The sequence below is a fragment of the Malus sylvestris genome, chromosome 4 (genome assembly GCF_916048215.2).
Source record: "Malus sylvestris chromosome 4, drMalSylv7.2, whole genome shotgun sequence".
NCBI classification, from domain to species: Eukaryota; Viridiplantae; Streptophyta; class Magnoliopsida; order Rosales; family Rosaceae; genus Malus; species Malus sylvestris.
The window spans coordinates 21,276,633-21,302,882 of NC_062263.1; the positions used below are offsets into that span (position 1 = coordinate 21,276,633).

The 26,250-nt window shown below is 37.7% G+C and overlaps 2 protein-coding genes and 2 pseudogenes across 2 annotated transcripts; 3 read left to right on the forward strand and 1 right to left on the reverse strand.

Moving 5' to 3' along the window:
• Window positions 1–836: 836 nt before the first annotated feature.
• Window positions 837–2,573, reverse strand: LOC126618555 (uncharacterized). Its single transcript, XM_050286665.1, has 4 exons — window positions 2,501–2,573; window positions 2,255–2,407; window positions 1,772–1,852; window positions 837–931 (listed from the first exon to the last, which is right to left on the reverse strand). Exons 1-4 carry the CDS (start codon window positions 2,568–2,570, stop codon window positions 921–923), a joined length of 315 nt encoding a protein of 104 aa, XP_050142622.1. The 5' UTR covers window positions 2,571–2,573; the 3' UTR covers window positions 837–920.
• Window positions 2,574–6,785: 4,212 nt separating this feature from the next.
• Window positions 6,786–10,224, forward strand: LOC126618556 (uracil phosphoribosyltransferase). Its single transcript, XM_050286666.1, has 12 exons — window positions 6,786–6,967; window positions 7,086–7,178; window positions 7,415–7,493; window positions 7,695–7,753; window positions 7,863–7,940; window positions 8,196–8,277; window positions 8,584–8,632; window positions 8,926–8,987; window positions 9,177–9,244; window positions 9,505–9,560; window positions 9,640–9,687; window positions 9,783–10,224. The coding sequence occupies exons 1-12, from the start codon at window positions 6,824–6,826 to the stop codon at window positions 9,832–9,834; spliced, it is 870 nt and encodes a 289-aa protein (XP_050142623.1). The 5' UTR covers window positions 6,786–6,823; the 3' UTR covers window positions 9,835–10,224.
• Window positions 10,225–11,296: 1,072 nt separating this feature from the next.
• On the forward strand, window positions 11,297–11,748 carry LOC126618189 (14-3-3-like protein D; annotated as a pseudogene).
• Window positions 11,749–15,285: 3,537 nt separating this feature from the next.
• LOC126618190 (serpin-ZX-like) lies at window positions 15,286–17,600 on the forward strand (annotated as a pseudogene).
• Window positions 17,601–26,250: the final 8,650 nt, after the last annotated feature.

The window sequence follows — 26,250 nt, forward strand, 5'->3', positions numbered from 1 at the left end:
ATTTGGGAAAAAACTATCCATTTGTCCCATATATTTCAACACTTCCATTGCCGGATTTATTTCATTCGGCAAAGTTTATCTCAAAATTCTTAACTTTAGAAATAAGTTTTTACTATTAATATCAGAATGCTCACCATGTGAAGATCGAGAAAGTAGATCGGTAAAGCAAGTGGGGTTGTATCCAGAAAAAGGACTATCATTTTGATTTTTAAATTTAATTAGATTTGAAAGAGTAAAATTATATTACATGTGGATGAGTGAAAAGAAAAAAATAGTAAATTTTATTTTTTGTGGAAAATTACATTATTGCTTATGGTTTTATATTTGATATTTCTTATTGAATTTAAATTGTAAATTTTTTAATATGTATATTAAAAAAAATTGGGGCCCCTCCTGAGAGAGGACTCTAGGTAGGTGCCTATTTCGGCTACTCTCAAGGCCGACTCTAATTTTTCTCACAAAGACAAAAGATAATGCCAAATTAATGTAGATAATATTGCTACGTGCGTGCACGACTACACATTTTTAAAATCACATTATTGCTAACCAATTATGAGGCTAAGCCCATCCCTCATTCCCCTTAATGTAGATAATATCGTTTGTTAAAAAAAAATAATTGACACACCCCAACAGGAGTCGAGACGTGCTAGCCATCACGTGAGAGTGACGTGGCCATGAGCGCAAAGTGGAAGCGATAAAGAGTAAGAGAAATACTAACAATTTAAAACCAAGCGACTAACAATCCCAATTAAGAAAGGATGATAGCGAGAGTTTAAATGTGTAAATACACTTTCAGAGCAATAAGAAAGTCTAGTTGCAGTCAAGTAGAACAATTACTAAAATACAACACCCGAAGATGAATCCTACTTTCTTGGATTCTGTTAGAACACCGTTGGATTTCTCGTGGCCACCACACTCTGCTACCTAAGACCTGGAGGGACGAAAAACAAAGTTGAGTGGGTCAGTAAAACACATTTATATGAAAACTTATTTTCCTTTGAATATACTAACCCATCACCGTAAAACAAGTATATAGTTACTTTCCCAGAAAATAGAATACATAAATAAGTATATAAATATATCACTTCAAATCATGCTTCACATAGTCATATTCAAATATATGCCATGCTAAAATATAACAAAGAAAACAATCCAGGTAAGAATGATTTCATAGAAATATGATATGTTAGCAAGAACCCCTGAGGTGGTCTATATGGCTGAATTCATAGCTCAAAAGTTAATCTAGCCGGAGTCACTACAATGACCTATACAGCAATATACTGCACATAAGTCGGAACTCCTAAAAAAGTATGTACGACAAGATTGGGTGAAACATAATTATGCTCAACTCTATTCTCTCATAATAGATAAATCGCTAATCACCTACGAGTCGGAACCATGAATAAGGTCTGTACGACAAGACTGTGCACTTAAGTTGGATCCAATATGAGCATATAGTGCGGGAGGTGACGTAATAAACATGTATGTATCATATCTTTAGCTAATTCACAATCACTCTAGGTCCAGTTTTATGAGCTCAACATTATTCAATCACATATCATATCGTCGACAATTCACATAACCAAACATACTTACCTGGGCTTACATGAGCCTCCACAGCACCATGCAACAATATGCATAGTTATGATAATGCACATACTAAAATATGAGGCATGTATGACATGGCATTTAAATCACATTTCCTTTAAATACGTTTTTTGGGAAAAACATCAAGTGTGTATATATATACTGAAAATAACTGCCCACTCACAGATATGCAGCTGGGTCGTAACCCCCACGCCTAGCCTGGCTATGCTCGTCCTCCGGATAGGTCTCGCCAATAGGAGAAGTACTGAAATAACGTCACTTTAATGCACATACTAAAATATGTAATAACTCTTCATACATAGCTCAAATTGGGTATATGAATATACCACAGTGACCTACACAATCTCAGGATCGTCCCCAAATTTTTAAAATAATTTTTCATCCACTCACGCGCCACCACGCGCAGGGAGCCCTAACGGAAACAGTAACGGCAGTTAGGGAATATTCCGTTAAATCCTAACAGATCCTTTAAACTTAATTGATGGAATCAGAATATTCCGTCGTCTTCAACCTCAGACTCCGGCGACGGTCGCCGTCGCCGGAAAACTGGAAAATTTTCAAATCCTTATATCTTCGTCGTTTCTCAACCAAATTTAATGAAATTTGTACCCAAACGAAGCTTACAACATTTAGAATAAAATCATACCAATTTCAAGCTCCCAAAACCACTGGATCTCGCCTAAGAATCCCTGAACTTCCGACCAAAACTTTAAACTTGCATATCTCGATATCCCGACGTCCAAAAACCTCCAACGAAGTACTCCGAGCCTCGTAAGGATATCCTTAAGCTCCCTGTGAGCTTGAAATTTCCAAAAACACAAGATTTAACGTTTGCATGAACAGTGTTCAAATCGGAGATAGGGTTTCCACATGAAATCGAAGGTTTCCTTACCTAAAAATAGTACCTTTGAACTCGTATGATCCTCATGAACACAATGGTTCCCTTCTCCACCTCGATCCATCACGTTTACAAGGGTTTTAGGTCTCATCCGTACAAGAGAGAAGAGAGAGAGAGTGAATATGAGAGAGAGAGAGTACGGGAGGGTGAGAGAGAGAGAGAGAGAGAGAGAGAGAGAGAAAGAAAGTGGGGTGTAATGTGTGTGGTCCAAAAGTCACCAATCAACCAAAACAAAACCAAATCCCTTTTTAGTTCACTTAGGTCCAAAAATTAGGGATTAGTTCAATTATATAATCACTTAGTTCCCATCACATACACACCACAACACAAAATAACTCAACCTGTCCAAAGGCAAAACCGTCAATTCACGTCCTCGAGAATGAATATTCCAATATTTCGAGACGGGTTGTGACAATAATCATTTGACAGCTAATAGAATCACATTATTTTTATAACCAGCATTACGCGTCTCTTAAAATATTTGAACGTATTTAAAAATAGAGAAAATAATATTTAATAAACAACTGATTAAATCACATTATTGTTAGCCCATTGTGAGATACTAATTAAAAATAACTGTACAAAAAAATAATTATAAAAAAAAAACATTGTTTATATGATGAAAATACCCCCTACATTATTTGATGAATTATTTTGGACTGCTCTTGAGGGCATTTTTGTTTACAATTTTTTGTTTAGAGGGCATTTTTGTCCCATTATTTTTGGTGAAGCCCGTGACCCCAAATGGGCTTTCAGCTTTATATAGTAGTATAGATATATCATTTTAAATGGTTAATACCTTATTTAAATAAAGCTTAACCAGGACTGTAAATCGGCTAGAATTGTTTGAGTTTGACTCGTGTTCAGCTCAATTTTATTTCATTCAAGCTTGATAGTAAATTAAGTGAGCCGAGCTTGAACAGAATATTAGATTCGTTAAAAAAATTAGTTGAGCTCGAGCTTATGTTTGCCTCACAAAACTAATAAGCAGTGCATAACCAAATAAAATATCATGTTTAATTTACAAATAGGCTTGAGCTTAAAAACGTTATCTTAGGCAAATTTGAGCTTTTGATTACAATTTTTTTCCCAAGTTTAAGTATCTCGATATTCGCCTTGATTCGGTTTACTCACACTCCTACTACATTTAACGTGAATCTTAAGTACCAAATTCTAACTTCAAATCTTCTTGTCCTAAATTTTAAAATGAGTTTTTATTTTTTTTTTAAAAAAAACACAGTATAAAATAATTGGATAAGGGAATTACCCGAGTCCTTGGTACCCACATCTACATTTTGTTATTTTAGTTAAAATTAAATCTTGGAACCCACTTGATTTGCAAGGGATTTTGGATCACTCGAATTTTAGATTTTAACCTCATAAATTATTATTTGTCCATCACAATTCAGAAGTAAAAAGCTCAAGTAGCAAACAAAAACAGAACAACCAACAACCAAAGGGTGGCCCTCACGTCTTGAGTTTTATTTTTTGACACTAGTAAATCGTACGATGATGGTTAGAGAAAGGTTGAAATGCTTCTATAAGTCTTTCCCACCCCCAAAAGAGTAAATTACTGTGACGAATTTACCAAATGGTTTCCTTAAAAGAAAAAAAGAAAAAAACGGAACAACCCAACGCTGAATCATCCACAATCTGACATTGATGCGGAATAAGGATCGTCTTTGTGAGGAGGATTCTAGGGATCCTCAAATAGTGTCTGTTCATTGTATATCGTGCGGTCAATTTTCTTCAGATACTATTCATGTTTAATTTTAAATAAAAATATTTAAAATAATTTCTGATCGCTCTATATACGATGAATGGATATGATTTGAGGATGTAGAGAGGATCCTCATTCATCGATGCGACCTCTCAAGCTACAGTGCTGAACTACGTACCAAAAGTAAAAAACAAACCAAAGATTGTATCATATTTTTGCAAAAGTAAAAAATGTTATCAAGTATCATGTGCTCAAAACAAATTTAAACTTCAATACGTGTCACAACTATTGATTTTTAATTGTTAGAACATCATCTAATACAATGATATGTACAACCCTTTTACTTAAGTCAATTTCCTCGGGCTGGTTCTCAGAATCTGAGAGTTCAAAGTAGGATCTTAAATTTCTCTGACTTTTGATTCTTTGTGTATTGATATGTATAATAAAAACTCGCTAAATTCATAAAAAAATTTATTTCTACATCAAATATTATTAAAAAATATAATATACAAACATTACTTAAATATTTGCTTCTCGCATTTTTAAACTCAAATGTACTAATGAAGTTTACGAAATATAATTTTTCAAACAATTCTTTTTTTAATTGATAAAATAGTTAATCCTTTTTCAATCTTTCTTGTGATATAGTTGATCGAAGATAAAATTTGATCAACTTTATGAAAAACTTCTTTATGCAAAGACAACTGTAACTGGAATGGTTAACAAAATTATATAAGCAACTCATGCATATGGTTAACAAAATTATCTTAGATCTTAGTCGTTGGATTCAATGAATTTACAAATATAAAACTAAAAAAAATACACATATATAGTGGGACAGCCCCACTAACCTAGGGGAAATCTTGGGCTAAATTTGCCCTCATATTTGCCCCATTGAAGCAAGTTGAGGTAAGTTTATAATTTAAAATTTGAGTTTTATTCCAAGGGTTGGAGTAGGCTTGAGTGAGGGCCCTAGGCAAACGCTTACTTTGACTATTTTCATGCCTAGTGTTGGGGCCCAAAAATGTCACACACCAATCCAACCAAGCCTCAAGGCCCAGTTGTCATGCAAAGCCTTCATTCAAGCCCAAACACATGCCAAGGTGCGAGATCGATAAGGAATATATTTACAAACATGTCATGCCACGATAATTAAGTTGGATATTTACATAAATCACGCCATGCTCATGCTTATTCATCACACCAAGCTTCCTCATGCTACTCACTATTCATGTTAAGCCTAAGTCACTTATTCGAGGCGTGTCAAGTGAATTGTGGTGGATGGTTACAGAAGGTTATTGGGCCTACACGGAATCGAGGTTATGGAAGACTTTGGGCTACTTGGGGCCCAGGGATCCAAGCTTATACCTTTGCATTTCATGCATGCAACATTGAGAGAGAACTAGCCTAATTTACCTATTTCCCTAGCAAGCTAATTTTCTTAGTTAGGACTAAACTAGATTCCTTCATTAAATGTATGTTAAACTCAACAAGTCAAGCATTTAATGCTGACTTTCCTTTCCCAGCTTGCACAGATAACCAACGCACGAAAGCCATGAGGCGCACTACCAGAAGTAGTGCATATGGAAGGCTGGCCTGGGAAAACTGCGTCTTAGGAAAAAGCAGAATGTAGGTCTTAACAATGCAGCTACATTACACCAAAAGGGAAATAGTAAGAGGGCTATGGAGAAAGGAAGGAGAATACCAAGCCATAAAGGGAGACCTTTCACTTACAAAATGAGGGAGATAAGCCATTGGAGAGGGAGGCAACACAGAGACATAGAAGAGAACACAGAGAGATGGAACCACCCGGGAAATAAGTCTAGAGAGTTCTATTTAGCTGAGAAGCATACTCCAAGCCTCAAGAATCATCATCCATGCAACCTTAGTAATTCCCACAGCCTTCCCAACCATTAGAAGTTTTGTTATCACTCTAGAAAAACTCAAATGATCCAGCAAATAATTCCATGCAACCATGCAAACCCCTTTTCTCTCATGCTAAACTAGTAATCTTCTAGGTTTCACACCACACTTTACTTTAGCATGTCATTGTCTTGATCAATCATGTTATCTTTGAGCCGTTGATGTTACTCGGGTATTTCTTAAGACAAGCTAACTCTTTTGAGATATTTTAGGACTTAATACGAATCCAAACCAAGGGAGATAAGATGATGTTCTCAAAGCCCAAGTCTACCTCGACCTAAAAGTCCCCCAACAGTTGTCTCTCCTCACAAAGACAAAAGACCACCAAATTAATGTTCAACACACATCCTTTAAGAAAAACTAATAAAAGTATATTTAAAAACTTAAACTTGAAGATTAATCAATATTTAATATATTGACAACATTTGATATATATTGAAGATGATCATCTCAGTCAACTTAATAAAAAAAAGAAGGTTATTTTCAAGATTTCTCGGGTCTAAAACCGAACCCGTAAGCCCACGGACCATAATTGGGCCGTCGGACAAAACCCCACCCGCGGCCAATGGGCCAAACGGCACGCGTTTGGTGGAGCCGAATCATCATCTCTCCTTGTTCTGTTTGGAGTTAGTTATAGTCCCTCCCGGTCTGCTGCAGCAATCTATCCAGTCCCAATGGCGTGCCGTATTAAGTTCTCTCTCCGGTGTCCTTCCTCCGAAACGCCGCGTTTTGGTTCCATTTGTCGCCTCCAAAACCCTAGCTCCCCTCTCCTACTTAATCTCACTCCCTCCTCTTCGTCTTCTTCGAATCCCAAAAAGGTAAAGGTCGTCGCTTTTTCTTTTTAGCCACGAATAATAAAAACGCAATATATTCTCCATCTATTTTGTTTTTCCTTGGTAATTTAAGCATCAAACCGGGTGGTTTTTGTACCGGCAGATCTCGTATTCCTGTACGCGGCGGCGCAGCCTCGTTGCGGTGAAGTCTGAGATGGCCACGGAGGAGAAAGCGGCTTCCGGGAACAGAATGCTTGTTAGTTCACTGTACACTATTCACTATTCAACTTATGCTCTGTTTAGTTTCTGATTGGTTAACAATCTATGAATTTTGAATTTTTAAGTCTTTTTGTGGTGTTTGGAATTTGCTGCCAAATTTTGGGTGAATTTTAAGAGATGGGAATAGATAATGCTGTCAGAATCTGTGATTTGGTGTGTGAATAACTGAATATTGTCCTGAATTCAAAGGGTTGATTGGGTTTTTTTTTCCAGGTTTTCGTGCCGCCGCACCCGTTGATCAAGCATTGGGTTTCGGTTTTGAGAAATGAGCAAACCCCTTGTCCAATTTTTCGTAAGTTACAAATTAGCTTTTTCGGTTCTATGTAAAGTGAATATTTGAGTGGATTTGAAGAGTCCCAGATGATAAATTCATTGTCAAAGTATCTAGCTTGATTGTTAAACTCTATTTAAGTGTTTGGTTTTTATTTTTTGAGCTTAGAATTGTTAAACGATATTGAGTTGCTTACGAGGCATTGATTTTCGTATGCTTTAGGAAATGCCATGGCTGAGTTGGGGAGGCTTCTTATGTATGAAGCTTCAAGAGATTGGCTGGTTAGTTTTTCGTAATTTACACTCTCAAGTTTGCGACCGCAATGATTTTGAGGATTATATTCTATTTTCATCATATGAAGTAATTTTGCTTTGTTTCTTTAAATTTCAGCCTACGGTCACAGGAGAGATTCAGTCACCAATGGGTGTTGCATCAGTTGAATTCATAGATCCAAGGGAACCTATTTTGGTTAGTTTTTAGTATTGATTTCTTGCATTTTTTTCATGCAAATATGTTGCTCCCTGTATAGCTGTATATCTCTATTTTCTATTGATGGTTGAACATCCGGTTCACTTGTTCAGGATATATCGGCTATATGTTCTCTTTGGATTTTCATATTAGTTGATTATGGTTTGCTATTAAAGATTGTTTCAGTGGTTGTCTTACCACAGTGCTCTCAGTGCAGGCGAGTGTTATTTGATTTTTATTGTTTTAGTTTTGCAGGTTGTTCCAATTTTGAGAGCTGGTCTAGCACTTGCAGAACATGCATCGTCAATCTTGCCTGCCACAAAGACGTACCATCTTGGTAAGAAGGGTTCGTGCATTGTTCACTTTGCAGTCGAAGTAAACAAGAATGTTTGGCGTTTCTAGATTTCTTGTTACGATAAATTTATACCCATGAATGACTGAAAGGTCTTCTGGTCATGAAGTCTAAGTGAAAATTTTGTCATCATTTGGTGTTATGCTCTAAACACTCAATTTTCTTTGTTTTTATTTAATTAAATTTTTTGAAGTTCCATGAAACTTATCTTCTATAATCTGTTTGAAATTTTTTATCAAACTGGGCATGCAATGTTGTCATCTCTTTATATTTATTGGTTTATAAATTCAGGGTTAAGCAGAGATGAGGAGACACTTCTACCAACAGTATATCTGAACAAGTAAGTGTTCCTTGCCTAAACTTGTTTTCGTGTTCCTGTTCTTACCTCTTGCTTTCGGGTGCTGTTGGGAGTCAATGTCCAAATCTCTATGTTATTAGCTGCAGCAACTTAATAATAGCATTTCAAACGCTTTGATAAAGTATGAACAAATGAGAGGAACCCAATTCATTATCAATTTCGTAGTCCTTACCTAATCTTAGGCCTGAAAAGTTCAACATAAGGTGGTCACGTTTATGAATACCCTATCTATATGATAGTTTTGGTAGTGACCCTTCATGCAATCTTCTTCTTAGGTTACCGGACAAATTTCCAGAACGCTCTCGAGTATTTTTGGTTGATCCTATGCTAGCAACAGGTATTATTATTATACTTGTGATAGTATCTGAATTTTCATTTTTGAGTATTCAGGATTAGTGAACCTCTTCAAGTACATGTGCTGTATTTTTCCTTTCCATCAAGAGCAGCTACTAAATAGTATCAAAAAAATAAGCTATGCCCTAGTTCTGTAGTATTTCTCAATTTCTTTCTTTATCTTCAATTTCAGGTGGCACAATAGTAGCATCTTTGGATCTTTTAAAGGAACGCGGGGTTAACAACAAGCAAATCAAAGTGGTAAATATCATAGATTGCACTTTTTTGTTTGGAACTGTGTTCCTAAATTTACATATAAGTATCTTAATATGTGTACATATTTGTCAAACCAGTTTATTGAAGTTTTATGTTGAGACAATTTCCAGTTGCTTATTACATTTGATGAACTGTTATGAAGTCAATTGAATTCTAAACTGTTTCCAGTGAGATAAGCTGGTTAAATTCCATTTGATTTTATTGGTTCATACTCTCTAAGCCTAAGATAATCTGTCATGTCATAGATATCTGCTGTAGCTGCGCCTCCCGCACTTCAAAAGCTGAGCGAGAAGTTTCCAGGGTAATAATCATATCAATCAATAATTACAGTTTGAAACGAAGCTCAGCATTCCTTAACTCTGCATTTGTTTACTTTACAGGCTTCATGTATACACTGGAATTATAGATCCTACCGTAAATGAAAAGGGGTGAGTACGTAGCTCCCATTGATGTAATGCTGCTAATGCGTATAATGTTGCAGACTGGTTTAACATATTTTATGTCACGCTTGCACTGGTTTCAGGTTTATAGTCCCTGGACTGGGTGATGCTGGAGACCGCAGCTTTGGTACATAAGGTCATTGCTCAAGTGTGCGGTGGGCATCTGGTTTTTAGTTTTTACACCTGCAGTTTTGGATGTTGAGCTTATTAAGAGGAATGGTTTCTTGATCTGAAGGTAAACTTAATGAGAAAAGTAAATGATACAGCGGTGGTAGAAAGCGTGACTGCGATTATTGTAGGATTTATCTGAAAAGTAATGTATGATTTATCCACCCAAATGAGGGTGTTGTTGTTGTGAGGCATGACATTGCCTTTTATTTTATAACGAGGGGTAAAGAATGTTTGGGTTTGGTGTATGACGGATAGCCTGAGGTATAAAACGATGAACTTCCGAGTAATGCATTGTTATTAGTTTGGTAACAACTTAATAACATGCTTCCGGATATGCACGTTCTTTTCTCGTGAGGTCACATGTCACATTTCCTGTATGAGGAGATAGAATAGAATGGATGTGAACAGTGTGTTTGAGATTATGCCACACCCTATGTGTGGCATAATGGGTGATGTATGGTGTTTATATCATATTTATGGTTTTTGTATTTGGATCTTGTACAAATACTCAAGAGACTTAAATGTAATTATGTGATAAAAGAAGGGGCAAATATGTAATAAATGAGGAGCCTTTATTCTATAAAATGACCTTCTCACCCTCACAATCCCTAAGCCCTCTTAGATCCCCTAAGCTCTAACCTCTCATGCTTTCACCCTCACACTCAAGATTTTACAAAGAAATACAACAATCAGTGTGGACGTAGCCCAAACCTTGGGGTGAACCACGATACATCTTGTGTTCTTTACATTTTATGCAGATTCACGGTCGGATTTACATTGTTCCAAGACCTTCGGTTTTGTGCATCAACATTTGGCGCTGTCTGTGGGAAACGACACGAAAAACTATGTTGGTTCTATTTCATTTTTTTTCATCAAACTTCCATCGTGAATCTGCAGAAACCCAAGAACCAAACACCTGCAGAGTCACCGCAAAACCCATGTCTTCCGCTCCAACTCCCGGTCACGGCAGCAGCGTTGGAAACACGATATGACACTATAGGCCCGCCAATCATGCTGACGAGATCGGCCCGGTTGAGCTTCGAGATCGACCCGGTTCCAGCCATGAAGTTTCATTTTGAAAGTTGCCCAACAAGTTTTACATCATCTAGAAGCGAAGCAAATACGCGAGGAAACAACTTCGTTATAACATATTTCTCCAGTCCTTCGTCGGCATTGTCGAGCTCCTCCTCTGAATAGCTCGGCCAAAGTGGATGAGCCCTGAAATCGATTTCCATCCGGGCAAAGAAGTCCTGCACTGCAGCGCTGTTCCTCTCCGGATCAGGAGCATTGTTTGTAAACGACACTATGAAACTTTTTATGGACTTGACGAAATCGACGGCTGATGGTTGACGCATGCGTTCCAAAAAGTCGTGCAGTCCTAAGGACACGTCGGCTTTCTCCATTCACCTCTGTCTGATGGCTCCAAAACCTTAGCTCGCAACTCTCTCTCCAACTCTCACACAGCTCACCTGTTCCAATGGCTTCCGCCGTCCCTGAAAACCTCAGCGGAGAACAGTATGTGTGCTTGGCAAAGCTCGCCGAGCAGTACGAGGTGCAGTAGCATAGATCATCGGCTCACTCCACGCCGCCTGGTTCATAATCTCGTCGATCGAGCAGAAGGAGGAAGGCCGCCGCAACGAGGAGCACGTGGCACTCATCAAGCAGTACGAATCCAAGGTGGAGACCGAGCTCTCCGCCATCTGCGCCAGGATCTTGGAGCTTCTGCAGTTGCACCTCGTTCATTCGACTACCACCGGAAAGTCCAAGGTCTTCTACTTGAAGCTGAAGGGCGATTACCATCGGTACCTCGCCGGGTTCAAAAATGGCAACGAGACAAAGACCCACCAGCCTCACTTCATCACTCTCACTGTCTATTGATTCTCCTTCCAAGCTCTCTTTTACTTCTGTTAGAGGCAGGGAGGGCTCTTTCAACTTGGCAAGGCTGTCATTTCCTGTCCATTATTTCTGAGGAAGGCGAGATTTCCATTTGGAGGATCTTTACAGAAAAAGGTGTGAAGGAAAAGCAAAAAAGAGCAAAGCATGGCTGCCCATTAAGTGCAGCAAAGAAAAGGAAAAAAATAGAGGATGGCTATTGCTGCTAGTGGCCCTAAAAGCTGCTTTTTCACTTTACGTTTTCACCGAGGCCTATGATGGGAAACCTTTACTTTTGCTTTTGTTGATCACCAAAGGATGCATGTTCCTATATTTTGAAAGCCAGAGAAAAGCAAATGGGTGATGTCGGAAAGGCTGTCCAAAGCAGCTGCCATTTTAGAGAAAAGCAGAAAACAAAAGAGAAAGGAAAAGAGAAAGCAAAAGCAGAAAGCAAAAGAGAAAGCAAAAGCAAGGAATAAACACCCCATCAGAATGATGTGATTTACTTTTGTTGGCAAATGTATGATGTGATTTATTTTTCTTATCTTTCGGAGACATATGTATAAACCCCATTAGAGGGTAATAATAAAAAATAAATAAAAAAAAGGCAAAGTCCAAAATAAATGGGCTGGAATGTTGTGTAGAAGGCGAAGGCCCATAAGTCCAGAATAGCTCCAACCAGGTGATCAAAAGTACGCCCAGTACGCCATAATTATTCGGCAACCTGCCGTTATTACCACCAACCAGGTGATCAAAAGTACGCCCAGTACTCCAAAATTATTCGGCAACCTGTCGGTCTTACCACCAACTAGGTGATCAAAAGTACGCCCAGTACTCCAAAATTATTCGGCAACCTGCTGCTGTTACCACCAACCAGGTGATCAAAAGTACGTCCAGTACTCCCAAATTATACATGAGCATTACTCATGTCAATCATACATAAACATTCATAAGCATTACTCATATCAATCATACATAAACATTCATGAGCATCACTCATGTCAACATCTATGAGCATCGCTCATGTCAACATCCATGAGCACTACTCATGTCAACATCCATGAGCATCACTCATATCAATCAACATAAACATTTATGAGCATCACTCATGTCAATCAGCTCTAGCTTCAAAAGCTCCATTTACAAAGCTCCAGCTTCAAAAGCTTCATTTACAAAAACTCTAGCTTCAAAAGCTTCATTTATAGAGTTCTAGCTTCAAAAGCTTCATTTACAAAACTCTAGCTTCAAAAGCTTCATTCACAAAAGCTCTAGCTTCAAAAACTTAATTTACAAAGCTCTAGCTTCAAAAGCTTCATTTACAAAGCTCTAGCTTCAAAAGCTTCATTTACAGAGTTCCAGCTTCAAAGCTTCACTTGCAAAGCTTTACCTACAAAGCTTCAGTGCAGGGTATACAAATACCGCCCCCGAACAACCGCCATTTCGATCCACACATGAATTCAATTTGAAGTCTCCAACCAACAGACTCGATTGACCGAAGACTTGGGGGACTACATTATGTACCATATATTGGGCCTCAACTGGGCCTCATGAAAAATACTTAAGGGACTCTAACCCATCATTCATGTATTAAGGAGCGATCCCTTATTTTATAAAAGGGACTCCCTCACCATTATTAGAGATCATCAAATCTAGCACATTATTCATGTATTGAGGAATGAGCTCTTATTTTATAAAAGGAACTCCTTCATCATCATTAGAGAGCATCGCCGCCTACTGAGCAACCGCCTCGCCACGAGCATCAACTCTAGCCCATCATTTATGTATTGAGGAGCGAGCCCTTATTCTATAAAAGAGACTCCCTCACCAACATTAGAGAGCATCAAGTCTAGCCCATCATTTATGTAATGAGGAGCGGACCCTTATTCTATAAAAGGGACTCCCTCACCTTCAACACCACAAGCTGAGCCAACCAAGGCAACATAAGCCACAAGCCGAGCAGCCGACCAGCATGTGCTACTTCTAGTTGAGCATCATTTTAGATTAAGCACCGCCTCATATCGAGCATCAGCTCAAGACAGCATCTAGTTACTTCGGCCCACACATAGACTGAATTTCAAGTCTCCAGCCAAAAGACTCTTTTTACTGAAGACTTGGGGGACTACTGTTTATACCATATTTAGGGCCTCCGTATTTAAATCTCCTACAAATACTCAGGGGACTTAAATATAATTATGTGATAAAAGGGACTCCCTTATATATTGAGGAGCGAGCCCTTATTCTATAAAAAGAACTCCCTCGCCAACATTAGAGAGCATTAACTCTAGCCCATCATTCATGTATTGAAGAGGAGGCCCTTATTCTATAAAAGGGACTCCCTCACCTTCAACACCACAAGCCGAGCCAACCAAGGCAACATAAGCCACGAGCTGAGCAACCTCACAGCATGTGCTACTTCTAGTTGAGCATCATTTTAGATTGAGCACTGCCTCATATCGAGTATCAGCTCAAGACATCTAGTTACTTTGGCCCACACATGGACTAAATTTCAAGTCTCCAGCCAAAAGACTCTCTTGACTGAAGACTTGGGGGACTACTGTTTATACCATATTTAGGGCCTCTGTATTTAGATCTCGTACAAATACTCAGGGGACTTAAATGTAATTATGTGATAAAGAAATGGGCAAATATGTAATAAGTGAGGAGCCCTTATTCTATAAAATGGCCTCCTCACCCTCACAAACCCTAAGCCCTCTCAGATCCCCTAAGCTCTAAGCTCTCATGCTCTCACCCTCACACTCAAGCTCTTACAAATAAATACAACAATCAGTGTGGACGTAGCCCAAACTTTGGGGTGAACCACAATACATCTTATGTTTTTTACATTTCATGCAAATTCACGGTCGGATTTACGTTGTTCCAAGACCTCTGGTTTTATGCATCAACATATGGTTTATTTGAAACGATAAATCAAAGAACAATCCATTCAAATGAGGGTGTCTTACCACCTGTCCTAGGGCGCGCCACATGCTAACCGTGATTAGTATTTTTTTTAACAAATACTATTATCCACACTAAGGGTTAGAGGTAAACTTGGCCTTATTTTATATATAACAAAATAATTAATTAATTAAATAAAAATTCTTCCTAATTAGATCCCCTCAAATGTTGAGATTATTTTCTATCATTGATGCTAATTATTTTTAACTTAAAAATCATTAATGCCAAAAATAAAACAAAATTAATGCATACGGCAAGTAAGAGGAGAGATTTTTTAGTATGATCGTAACATGGGTTTTACACCACATGTCATTATACAAATACAAATGATAGTGAGATATGTGTGTTAAAAAGTTTCTCCAAGTAAGAGATAACATCGCATTTAAGAGTCCTTGTGCAGCACGTAAGAGGTTGAAACGATCCATATATAAAACTGCCCTAGGGTTCTACCTAGCCATATATAAAACTGCATAAGGTTATGCTTAGCTATATATATAAATCTCCCAAACGTACCTGACATCTTTATAGCCGCTGTCTTCCTTCTTCCCTCAACTACAACAGCATCAACCTCCGACTTCTCAAATAATGGATCCAGAAGAACCTGTCAGCAAACTAGAAGAATCTGTTAGTAAACTAACCCAAGTCGCACTACAAATGACCAAGCATCTGCTTATGTCGACTGAAGGTAAGGATAACAACATTGCGTGCTTGCTGGTTTCAATCCAGGTTGTGCTGAGCATGATTGCAGCTAGGACAAAGGGTTCCACCCAGGACCAGTTGCTCTCTTTCCTAAGGGCCAAGTCCATAGACCATCTCAATGAGAAATTTTTCATTGTGACGGGAACACGGGTGGTACACCATGTGCTCTCCACCTCAACACCCTCACCTTGGATCTCCTCCCTCTGTCTTTCGCAGATGAATCTGCCAGCAGGAGACCTTGCTTGTCCTTTGCCAATGGCATTTGGGTCGACAAGTCTCTCTCCCTCAAACTTTCTTTCAAAGAAGTGGTGGACACTTTTTGTAAGGCTGCTCCAGAAAGGGTCAATTCCAAGACCAAGGCTAAAGAAGCAAGAATTAAAGTTAATTTGTGGGCTGAAAAGGTGACTAAGGGCCTCATCAAAGAGGTTCTTCCTCCAAATTCAGTTCAGTCATTAACCAAAACCATCCTTGGAAATGCTTTATACTTTAAGGGAGCTTGGCAGGAGGGTCAAAAGTTTTATCCATTAAATTTAAAGTATGAATTCTACCTTGGCAATCGGAGATCATCAGTTAATGCACCCCTTCATGAGAAGCTCTAAGGAACAATTTGTATGTGCCTTTGATGGTTTCAAAGTCTTAGAGCTTCCTTATGAAATAGGGTTAGATGGGTCGCACCTTTTCTCCATGTTTTTGTTTCTTTCGGATGAAGTAGATGGTCTACCAACTTTGATCGAGAAAGTTTGTTCTGGCTCCAATTTCTTAGATCACCATGTTCCCCATAAACATGTTCTCGTTGGTGACTTCAGAATCCCAAAGTTTAATTAAGTTTTCTTTTGCCTTGGAAGCTTCTGAAATTCTCAAGGATATGGGACTCGTATTACCTTTTGATAGTTTGACAGAGATGGTGGAGTCGCCAGCTTCGAGTGAGGAGGACCCTTGTTTGTCCCAAATATTTCACAAATAATCCATGGAAGTTAATGAGGAGGGCACGGAAGCTTCAGCAGTTACTGTTTCTACTCATGGGTATGTAAAAGTTGTAGTGAATGACAATGAGTGTTTGATATTGCTTGAATGACAAGTAACTTTTTTTACGAGTTATTTGTTATAAAAGTGATATAGTTGATCTCCAATTCATAAGGATTATGGAGTCTTATATTCATGCAGCTAACTTGATCAAATCCTAATAAGGGTTTAATGCAAAGATATTGAATCGTGATATGCCTTTTTCATTATTTAGATGATAAGGGTATGCAACAGTTGATAGGCCGGTGGTGTAACCCCAACTGAAGTATATATGTGTATATATATATATATATGAAGTTGTAGTCCTTGTTCCCAATCGTGAAAAACCCTAAGAGATTACTGAGACATATTCACACAGTAAGGGAGCTATTGAGTAATGGGAGTAGAAGATTGACTTACGGCTCAGACATGGCATCGAACATAGGTAAGTGTTCATGTGATTACCTTCTGATAAAAGCTGCATTATATCTTGGAAAAGATTCAGTCATGTAATCCTAGTACCTAGTTGATATAGTTCTGGCTTATAGGTTTTTTAATAAACTGCTTACATGTGGTATCAGTGCCACTCAACATGGCTAGGGTTCATACTAAAATCTAATGCTATTAAATAATTTTGAGACATTATTTATTCCACTGCAAGGCTGTTGTCAAGACTGGCAAAGTATAAATTCCTTATAATATACATGCATATATATAATATTATGTACATAATGATGTGTTTTCTCAAGTTTTATCAGGTACAGATCCTCTAACAATGGCAAAGATGAATAAACACAAACACCAGTGCAGATATGCAAGATTGTAGGATTCATGTTATCATTATGATAATGCATGAATAGTTAAAATAGGAGAACAATAACTATTCTACTCAAAAGTGTTTAGTTTATTGTTTTGTCTTTTGAATCAAATATATGGAGATGGTGACTCATTTAAGAATGATTGAATAATAATATGCTCAAAAGTGTTTACTATTCAAATCAATTAGATGATTCAATGTATATTGGAACTATGAGATTGACAAGATTACATTATTCATCTACTCAAAAGTGTTGAAAAACATGTAAATTGACCTTGTATCTTATCTTCCAGCTATACAAAAATTAATATGAACAGCATCGTTGTGTTCATATGCTTATTGATGAAATGAGAAAGCAGTATGTAAAAGTTTTCTCACTAAATGTTAAGATGCTGATTGAGATTTCTAACACAAAGAATTTTCGTTTATGTCCATCATAGCTCCGCATATGACATCTCTTAACTTCAACAACATTGAAACTCTTAATGGTTCCAACTTCAAGAAGTGGAAGGAGGATGTCGAGATAGTTTTGGGATTGATGGATCTCGACCTAGCATTGAGAGACGACAAACCTGCAGCCTTGACTGATAAAAGCATAGCCGAGGAGAAACTGAACTTTGACAAGTGGGAAAGGGCCAATACAATTTCTCTGATGATTATGAAGAAAGCCATGACACAACCTGTCAAATGAGGGATTCCAAAACTTGACAATGCCAAGGCATTTCTAGCTGTTGTTGGAGAAAAGTTTATGGAATCAGAAAAGGCAGAGACAGTTACACTCCGCACACAACTTACCTCCATGAAATTTGATGGCATTGGGAGTGTGAGAGAACACATTCTCAGAATGGTTGATCTTTCCTTAAAGCTGAAAGACTTAGAGGTACCCATGACTAATTAGTTTTTTGTTCATATGGCTCTAAACTCACTACTTGCTAAGTATGGTCAGCTTAAGGTGTCGTACAACACACAAAAAGACAATTGGGGGATAAATGAGTTGATTTCAATGTGTTTACAAAAGGAGGATCGACTTAAAACTGACAAGACTAGTGAAGTGAATCTGGTGGAAATGGAGAAAGTGACCAAACCCCTCAATGCTGGTTCATCATTTTCTGCTGGTAAGAAGAAGAAGAAGAAGAATATAATTTCTTCTTCTTTTAAAAATGCTAACACCTCTAAAGGATCTTTCAAATTTAATCCTATGAACACTGAGATAAAAAAGGAAAATGAGTGCTATTTTTCAAAGAGTCGAGTCATTTGAGAAAGAACTGCATTGGTTTCAAAAACTGGCTTACAAAGAAAGCTAAAATAACAAATGTTTTTGTCTATGTAGAGTCCAATTTGATTTATATCTTCCTAAAAGTTGGTGGTTTGATACTGGATGCTCCATTCACATAACTAACTCCTTGCAGGGCTTCTAAAAAACAAATGAAGTAAACAATGAAGTCTACAGTGTCTATGTTGGGAATGGGAGTAAGGTTGCTGTCCAGTCTATTGGCAGTGTTAAATTAGTCATGTCGTCAGGTTTTATTTTAGAGTTGAATCCAGTACCTTATGTACCTTCAATGAGAATGAGTTTAATTTCTGCATCCAAGTTAGTTCAGCTAGGCATTTCTTTTGTTGGGGATGATAAAAGTGTAAGGTTTTTCGAATCAAATAATCTAAATTCCTTGCTTGGTATCACTCATTTACAAACTGATATGTGGCAAATGGGATGTTCATATGTGCATGAATGTTTTAACGTTCAAGGTATTGGTTTTAAAAGGTCGCTCACTTTAGAAAATCCTATATGCTTTGGCACAAGAGGTTGGGGCACATTTCGAAAGAAAGAATCATCACCTTGTGCAAACAAAACTTGTTACCTCAATTGGATTTTAATGATTTTCAAACCTGCACAGATTGTTTTAAAGGAAAACTTACCAACACAAGAAAAATGGGTTCAACTCGCAGTCAACATCTACTTGAAATCATTCACACTGACATTTGTGGACCTTTCCCAAACAAAACCATATGTGGAAAGTCATATTTCATCACTTTCATTGATGACTTTTCATGTTTTGCCTTTGTTTACTTAATTTCTGAAAAATCTGAAGCTTTAGATTGTTTTAAAGTTTTTAGGTTATAGGTTGAAAAACAATTGGAAAAACATATTAAAATAGTAAGATCCGATAGAGGTGGTGAGTATTTTGGCAAGTATACTGAAGCTGGATAGCACAAAGGTCCCTTTGCTACATACCTTCAAGACAATGGCATAGTTGCGGCAAAAATGAGGAACAAGACTTTAAAAGACATGATTCGATCAATGTTTGCACAATCAAAGCTAAATCAAAGCTACCTATATTTCTATGGGGGGAAGCTTTGAAAACTGCTAACTACATCATCAATAGAGTACCGAGTAAGTCGGCGACAGTAGTGCCTTTTGAAGCCTGGACTGGGAGAAGACCAAGTTTTAATCACTTTCACATATGGGGTTGTAAAGCCGAGGCACAGTTCTATAATCCAAACAAGAAAAAACTTGATCCGCAAACAACGAGTTGCAGGTTTATTGGTTATTCAGAAAAGTCAAAAGGGTTTAAATTTTATTGTCCTTATGGTCCCTCTCGAATAATGGAAACTCACAATGCAAAGTTTGTAGAAGAAACTGAGGAGTTGAGTGTGTGTGCCATTACTTCACAGTCACTTGAGTTTGATGAACTGAGCAACGATGACAATTCCTTGCTTAATTAGCAAGAAATAACATTACAGACGTCAACAATTTCCCCACCACAAGTGTTATCAATTCCCCTTTAAACACAAAATGAAGCATCGGTCTTATTCACTGAAGAGGGAACTTCAAATAATGTTGTTGAAACCAACAACACAAATGAAGAAATTTATAAGCAGCCAATGAATATCACTACTGCAGAAAATGAACCACCACTCGAAATACCAGCTATTGAAAATGTTAGAAGATCCCAAAGAGCTAGGAAAACAGTTATGCTTCCAGATTTTGTCTACTTAAATGAAGCAGAATATAGTTTAGGAGATGAAAATGATCCTATAATGTATCACCAAGCCATTACTAGCATAAGGGCACCACTTTAGCACCAAGCAATGACTGAAGAGATTGACTCAATGAACAAAAACCAGGTTTGGAGCCTTGTACCAAAACCTGCAGGTATCACAAAGACAGTAGGTTGTAAATGGGTCTTTAAGACCAAAAGAGACTCCCAAGGCAATGTTGACAAACACAAGGCAAGGTTAGTGGCTAAAGGTTTCACTCAAAGAGAACGGATCAATTACAATGAAACCTTTTCTCTCGTGTCCACAAAGGATTCTATGTGAGTGATCCTATCTTTAATGGCTCATTTTAACCTAGAACTTCACCAAATGAATGTTAAGACCGCATTTCTCAATGGCGATCTTGAAGAAGACATTTATATGCACCAGCCACCAGGATTTGTTGAAAAGGAAAAGGAATCAATGATCTGAAAACTGAACAAATCCATTTATGGATTGAAACAAGCCTCTCGGCAATGGAACAAGAAGTTTGATCAAGTAAAGTTTTCATTTGGCTTTCATGAAAACAAGATGGATGAGTGTGTGGATCTTAAGATAAGTGGTTCTAAAGTTGTGTTTTTAGTACTATATGTTGACGATATCTTGATTGCTAGTTCAAATATGACTCTTCTACAATCAACCAAACAAATGTTATCAAACAGCTTCGGCATGAAAGATTTGGGAGAAGCCAAATTTGTTTTGGGAATTGAGATTGTTAAAGACAGAAGCAAGAAAGCTCTTGGCCTTTCTCAAAGATTGTACATTGATAGAATAACCAAGAGATTTAATAAGGAAAATTGCTCCAGTGGTGAATTACCGATTGGAAAAGGAGACAAGTTCAACAGTGATCAAAGTCCCAAGAATGATTTGGAAAAAGACAGCATGAAAGCCAAACCTTATGCATCACTTGTGGGCAGTTTAATGTATGCTCAAGTATGCAAGAGGCTGGACTAGCATTTGCAATGAGTGTACTAGGAAGATTTCAATCAAATCCTGGGGCAGCTCATTGGACTGCAGCCAAGAAAGTGTTGTGATATTTGAAAAGGACCAGAGATTATAAGGTGTGTAGATGATAGAAGGTCCACCAATGAATACTTATTTCTACTTGTTGATGGTGCGATATCGTGGAAAAGTTCCAAGCAAAAGTCAATTGCATCGTTGACAATGAAAGCTGAATTCATTGGTTGTTACACATCAACCAAGCAAGCAGTGTGGTTGAGAAATATGATAAAAGGGTTGCAAGTTAGGGACAGAATTGACAGACCATTGAAATTATTTTGTGATAATAAGGCAGCTGTGTTCTGCTCGAAGAACAACAAGAGGTCCTTGGTAAATAGATTGATGGACATGAAATACTTGAAGGTGAGGGACGAAGTTAAGAAATGGACTATCGATATTCAACATATAGGCACGGCTTTTATGGTGGCGGATCCCATGACTAAAGCCCTACCAGTGGGAATGTTCAAAAGCCATGTCTTCAATATGGGTGTTAGAGAGACTTTTGAATCAGTTAATGAGTGGGAGTAAACACTCGATTAACTGTGATGGTCATGCTTGAATATGGTTGTTTTTGTTAAGTCAGTACTCTGATTATTTTGATTCAATCAGCAGCTAATATGTTTTGATGTTTTCATTCATATTTTATCTTGACAGCTAATGTGCTTATGTTGTGAATTATTGTTTTGGTTAATGATTCTTGTTATCATGACTTTGCTGGCAACATTGTGCTTTAAGTTCAATGTGCTTGTAATCATGGAATGCAAAGTACAAACCGACTTGTTATTTGCTTTCCTTGGTTCGACATTCAACTTTTAGTGACACATTGTCAAGAAAGGTTGGTTGCAAATTTTGAAGGCTCAGTGATCACCATGAGTCCTTGTCAATTGAGATTTCTCATTGACATTCAAGTGGGAGAATGTAAAAGTTCTAGTGAATGACAATGAGTGTTTGATATTGCTTGAATGACAAGTAACTTGTTTTACAAGTTATTTGTTATAAAAGCGATATAGTTGATATCCAATTCATAAGGATTATGGAGTCTTATATTCATGCAGCTAACTTGATCAAATCCTGATAAGGGTTTAATGTAAAGATATTGAATCATGATAGGACTCTTTCATTATTTAGGTGATAAAGTATGCAACCGTTGATAGGTCGGTGGTGTAACCCTAACTGACGTGTGTGTGTGTATGAAGTTGTAGTCCTTGCTCCCATACGTGAAAAACCCTAAGAGATTGCTGAGACCTATTCACACAGTAAGGGAGCTATTGAGTAGTGGGAGTAGAAGATTGACTTGCGGCTCAGACATGGCATCGAACACAGGTAAGTGTTCATGTGATTACCTTCTGATAAAAGCTGTATTATATCTTGGAAAAGATTCAGTCATGTAATCCTAGTACCTAGTTGATATAGTTCTGGCTTATAGGTTTTTTAATAAACTGCTTACAGGGTATGGTTGCGGTTACATGGAGGAACCGATAGACTTTGTGGCTGATCACCCCTTCCTATTTTTGATCAGAGAAGTAATGACCGGAACGGTGTTATTCACTGGTATACGTGAAGACCACCCACCGGCACATCTGAATAATTCATCCACCTTGTGTTGTGAATTAGGTGAACTTGTTTCCATTGAAACTCAAGTCTTTGAGCTAACGTTTGATCACTGCATCATGAAAAACCTCCCATTTGCCTTTTCACTTTTGACATTGCTCCCTTCCTGTTCATTGGCACTTAATTTTGTCGACGGCTCCAGTGCAGATCCATGGTAAGGCAGAGGAATTTCTTAAGCCTTAACATCTCAAGCAGCCACAGTATTTGTATATATCCATCACTGCTGGATATACATAAAAGAACGTAATGTGCTAGTGAATCAGATCACCAATACCACCCACTTCCAAGTCAATATGATTCTAGGAGTAAGAACATAAAGAGATAATTGCATCCTCCTTCCACATAACACAAACACATCACGATTGTCCCGACTCAATACCACGAACACAAAATCAAGGTTCAGTCGTGACTTAAGTTTCTTCTGCAAGAAACAATGCTTCTCATCGCGCAAAGAAAAAAAAAGGTGGGATCTTTAGAAGTTCATGAATCTTTTCAGCGCTTGAACTTCACGAGGGTTCCCATCCCAATAAAAATATGTTGCAAATTATGAACCAGGATCTTCTCCTGAGCAGCTCCCTAGGGATCCCGCAATCTTGTCCGTTCATTTATTGTGCGGTCAGTTTTCGTTAGATACTATTCATATTTGAATTTTAAAATTTAAATTTTAAATAATTTCTGACCGCACGATATACGATGAACGGTCATGATTGCGGGATCCCTAGGATCCCTAAGGAACTGCTCAGGAGAGGATCCTGGTTCGCAAATTGTGGGACAAAAATCGTCTTTAGATGCAGGTCTATCCCATCCCACCTATGCTTGGCTCTCCCCCACAACACAACATGTGGGAGGAATTGAGAGAAGGTATAAGTTGCGTTTTCTTGAGAGGAATTAACAGAGGGAATAGCAATTGTTTCTTGTTCCTTGAATATCTCTCGTTTGGTTAGGCCGGAAAGGAATCAAATTTCATAAAATTGACTGGAGTCAATGCCGTTTAATTGGGCAGCAAACCAAGAAAAATCTACATTGTCATACGACCACCCAGCTTTTTTGGTCGAGAGTTTTATTGGGCAGCAAACCTTTACTCTACAAGCGATCTGGTGCAGTGTGTTTGATAGGAACTAAGGCCCTGTTTTACAAAAGGCATCGTTGTGCTACAATCAAATTTAGCTCTTGATCTGATCAGCTGCAGTGTGTTTGATATGAACTAATTTCTATTAGCTGACTAAAATAGGTTTAGGAGTGACCCTTGATGTGATATTCTTCATTGGTTACCTGACAAATTTTCTGAAGGCTCTCGAGTATTTTAATTATGTTGGTCCTATGCTAGCAACATGTATTCTTATACTGCATGGGACAACATCTGAAGTTGTTTTATTTATTTTTGTATGGTATTTGGAGTATCCTACTTTCATGCAATTAACGTTATTTGGAGTATCCTACTTACAACATCTGAAGTTGTTTTATTTATTTTTGTATGGTATTTGGAGTATCCTACTTACTGAGGTGCATAGTTTCCTCAATCAAGTCACTACGAACATTCCCGATTAGTGCAATGGTGCATGCAATTTGTAGGGTACATATCTCCAGATTGGAGTATCTTTGCAATCTTGTCCCTAGTACTTAAGTTATTCTCTAGGACTCATCCTAATGAATAACGAACTTTCCTAATTCACTATTGGGTCACACGCTCAATAGACGAATTCTCACTTGACCTTTATCGTCGATGACTCGACATTGAGTTGCCTTGAATAACCAATTACATGTTGTCACGTTAATTGCTTTTACGGCATACTCCAACAGAATGTAAGCCCCACGTCGAGGAATTAAGAAAATAATATACAATATATAAGTGCATGTTTCTACTCCTATTTATACCAAGGTATTTTGTGATAAAATCCAACACCTATGACCTAACAATAGGTGATTAAGTTGAGACAATATCAGTGTGGTTAGGAGTGGGTCAGTGGTCCGTTTCTCTGGATATATGACAAAGTCTATGGCCAACCACTGGTCGCCATAAAAGTTACTTATATTGAGTGGCAATCATGTGATTATTGTTTGGAATTTTCTCAAAATTTTAAAAAAAAAATTTAAAAAAACTAAAAATATGGTATACAATTTGTATCTTTAAGTTTTGATGCAATTGCAAACTTATACATCATCTTTCAAACAATGTTAAATAAACCATTAAGTGATGACGTTACTAAATAGAAACAAATTAAAAAGTAAATGTTTAAGAAATTAATGGGACCACATCATTCTTATTTGGCCTAAGATTAATTACCAATTACTCCAAGTGAAGATAGTCGAACAGAAACTGGTGGGAACTACGGCGATCTAGGGACTTTATGCCCCTTACCCTTTCCTAACACACATCGACTGAGCCCGATAGACCACCAACCTTGAAATGGCGATAAAATATCCTAATGGATGTGAAAAAGCATGTGCATATCTCGCTCCATAAAGAATCAAAGATGTTGTCATATGACCGAGACAACACTCGATGCCAAATCTACCTTCCGTTGAAGAAATCCAAACGACTATAGCATGTAGCTAGAGGGATTCAATCGAGCCTAAATATTGTAACACGTCAAATGACTAGCATGTAGCTAGATGGATTTGATTTCTAGTTTTCTTACATGAAGTGTCACATGGAAAACCCTCATTGTCTCCCAAGTCCCATCCTTGCCACCATTGATCGACAGGGTGCCTTATTTTCTTCTTTATAATTGAGGAGGGCAGTGGGTGCCGATCATATGTGATCATTTATAATGATGAGAATAAAGATGAAGATGCCACACCATGACAAGAGTTAGTTAGCATTGGTTACTAGTTTGTTATAAGGAGGTTACATATGTAATTAGATCAGTCACTTATCAATAGTCAAGAGGCTATATATATGTAATTGTTCATTCTTTTTAATTAATAAGAAATACAATTTTCTTCATCATTAAGAAAACTCTCTTTTCTCTCTTATCTCAAAAACTCTGGATTTCTACATGGTATCCTTCGCCTTCTGCCTCACGGTTAATTCGATCTCCACTTTTGCTTCGTCTCTCTGATTCTCACCGATCGTTTCTTCTAATTCTTCTCTTCGATTACCATGGCATCTCTGTCTGATTCTTCTTCTCATGAATCGCTTCAGCATTCTGCCTCAAATCGCTTGACAAACCCTAATTTGTCAAATTCGTATGCTTCTTTCACAATTCAGAACATTGGAAGCATGGTTCCAATTAAGCTTAAGAGATCCAACTATCTTCCATGGTGTGCTTTGTTTGCACCAATTCTCAGGCGATATAAACTTCTCGACATTGTTGAGGGTACTGAGCCATGTCCACCGCCATTTCTTCCTGATAGCTCAATCAATCCAGCTTTTGAGATCTGGT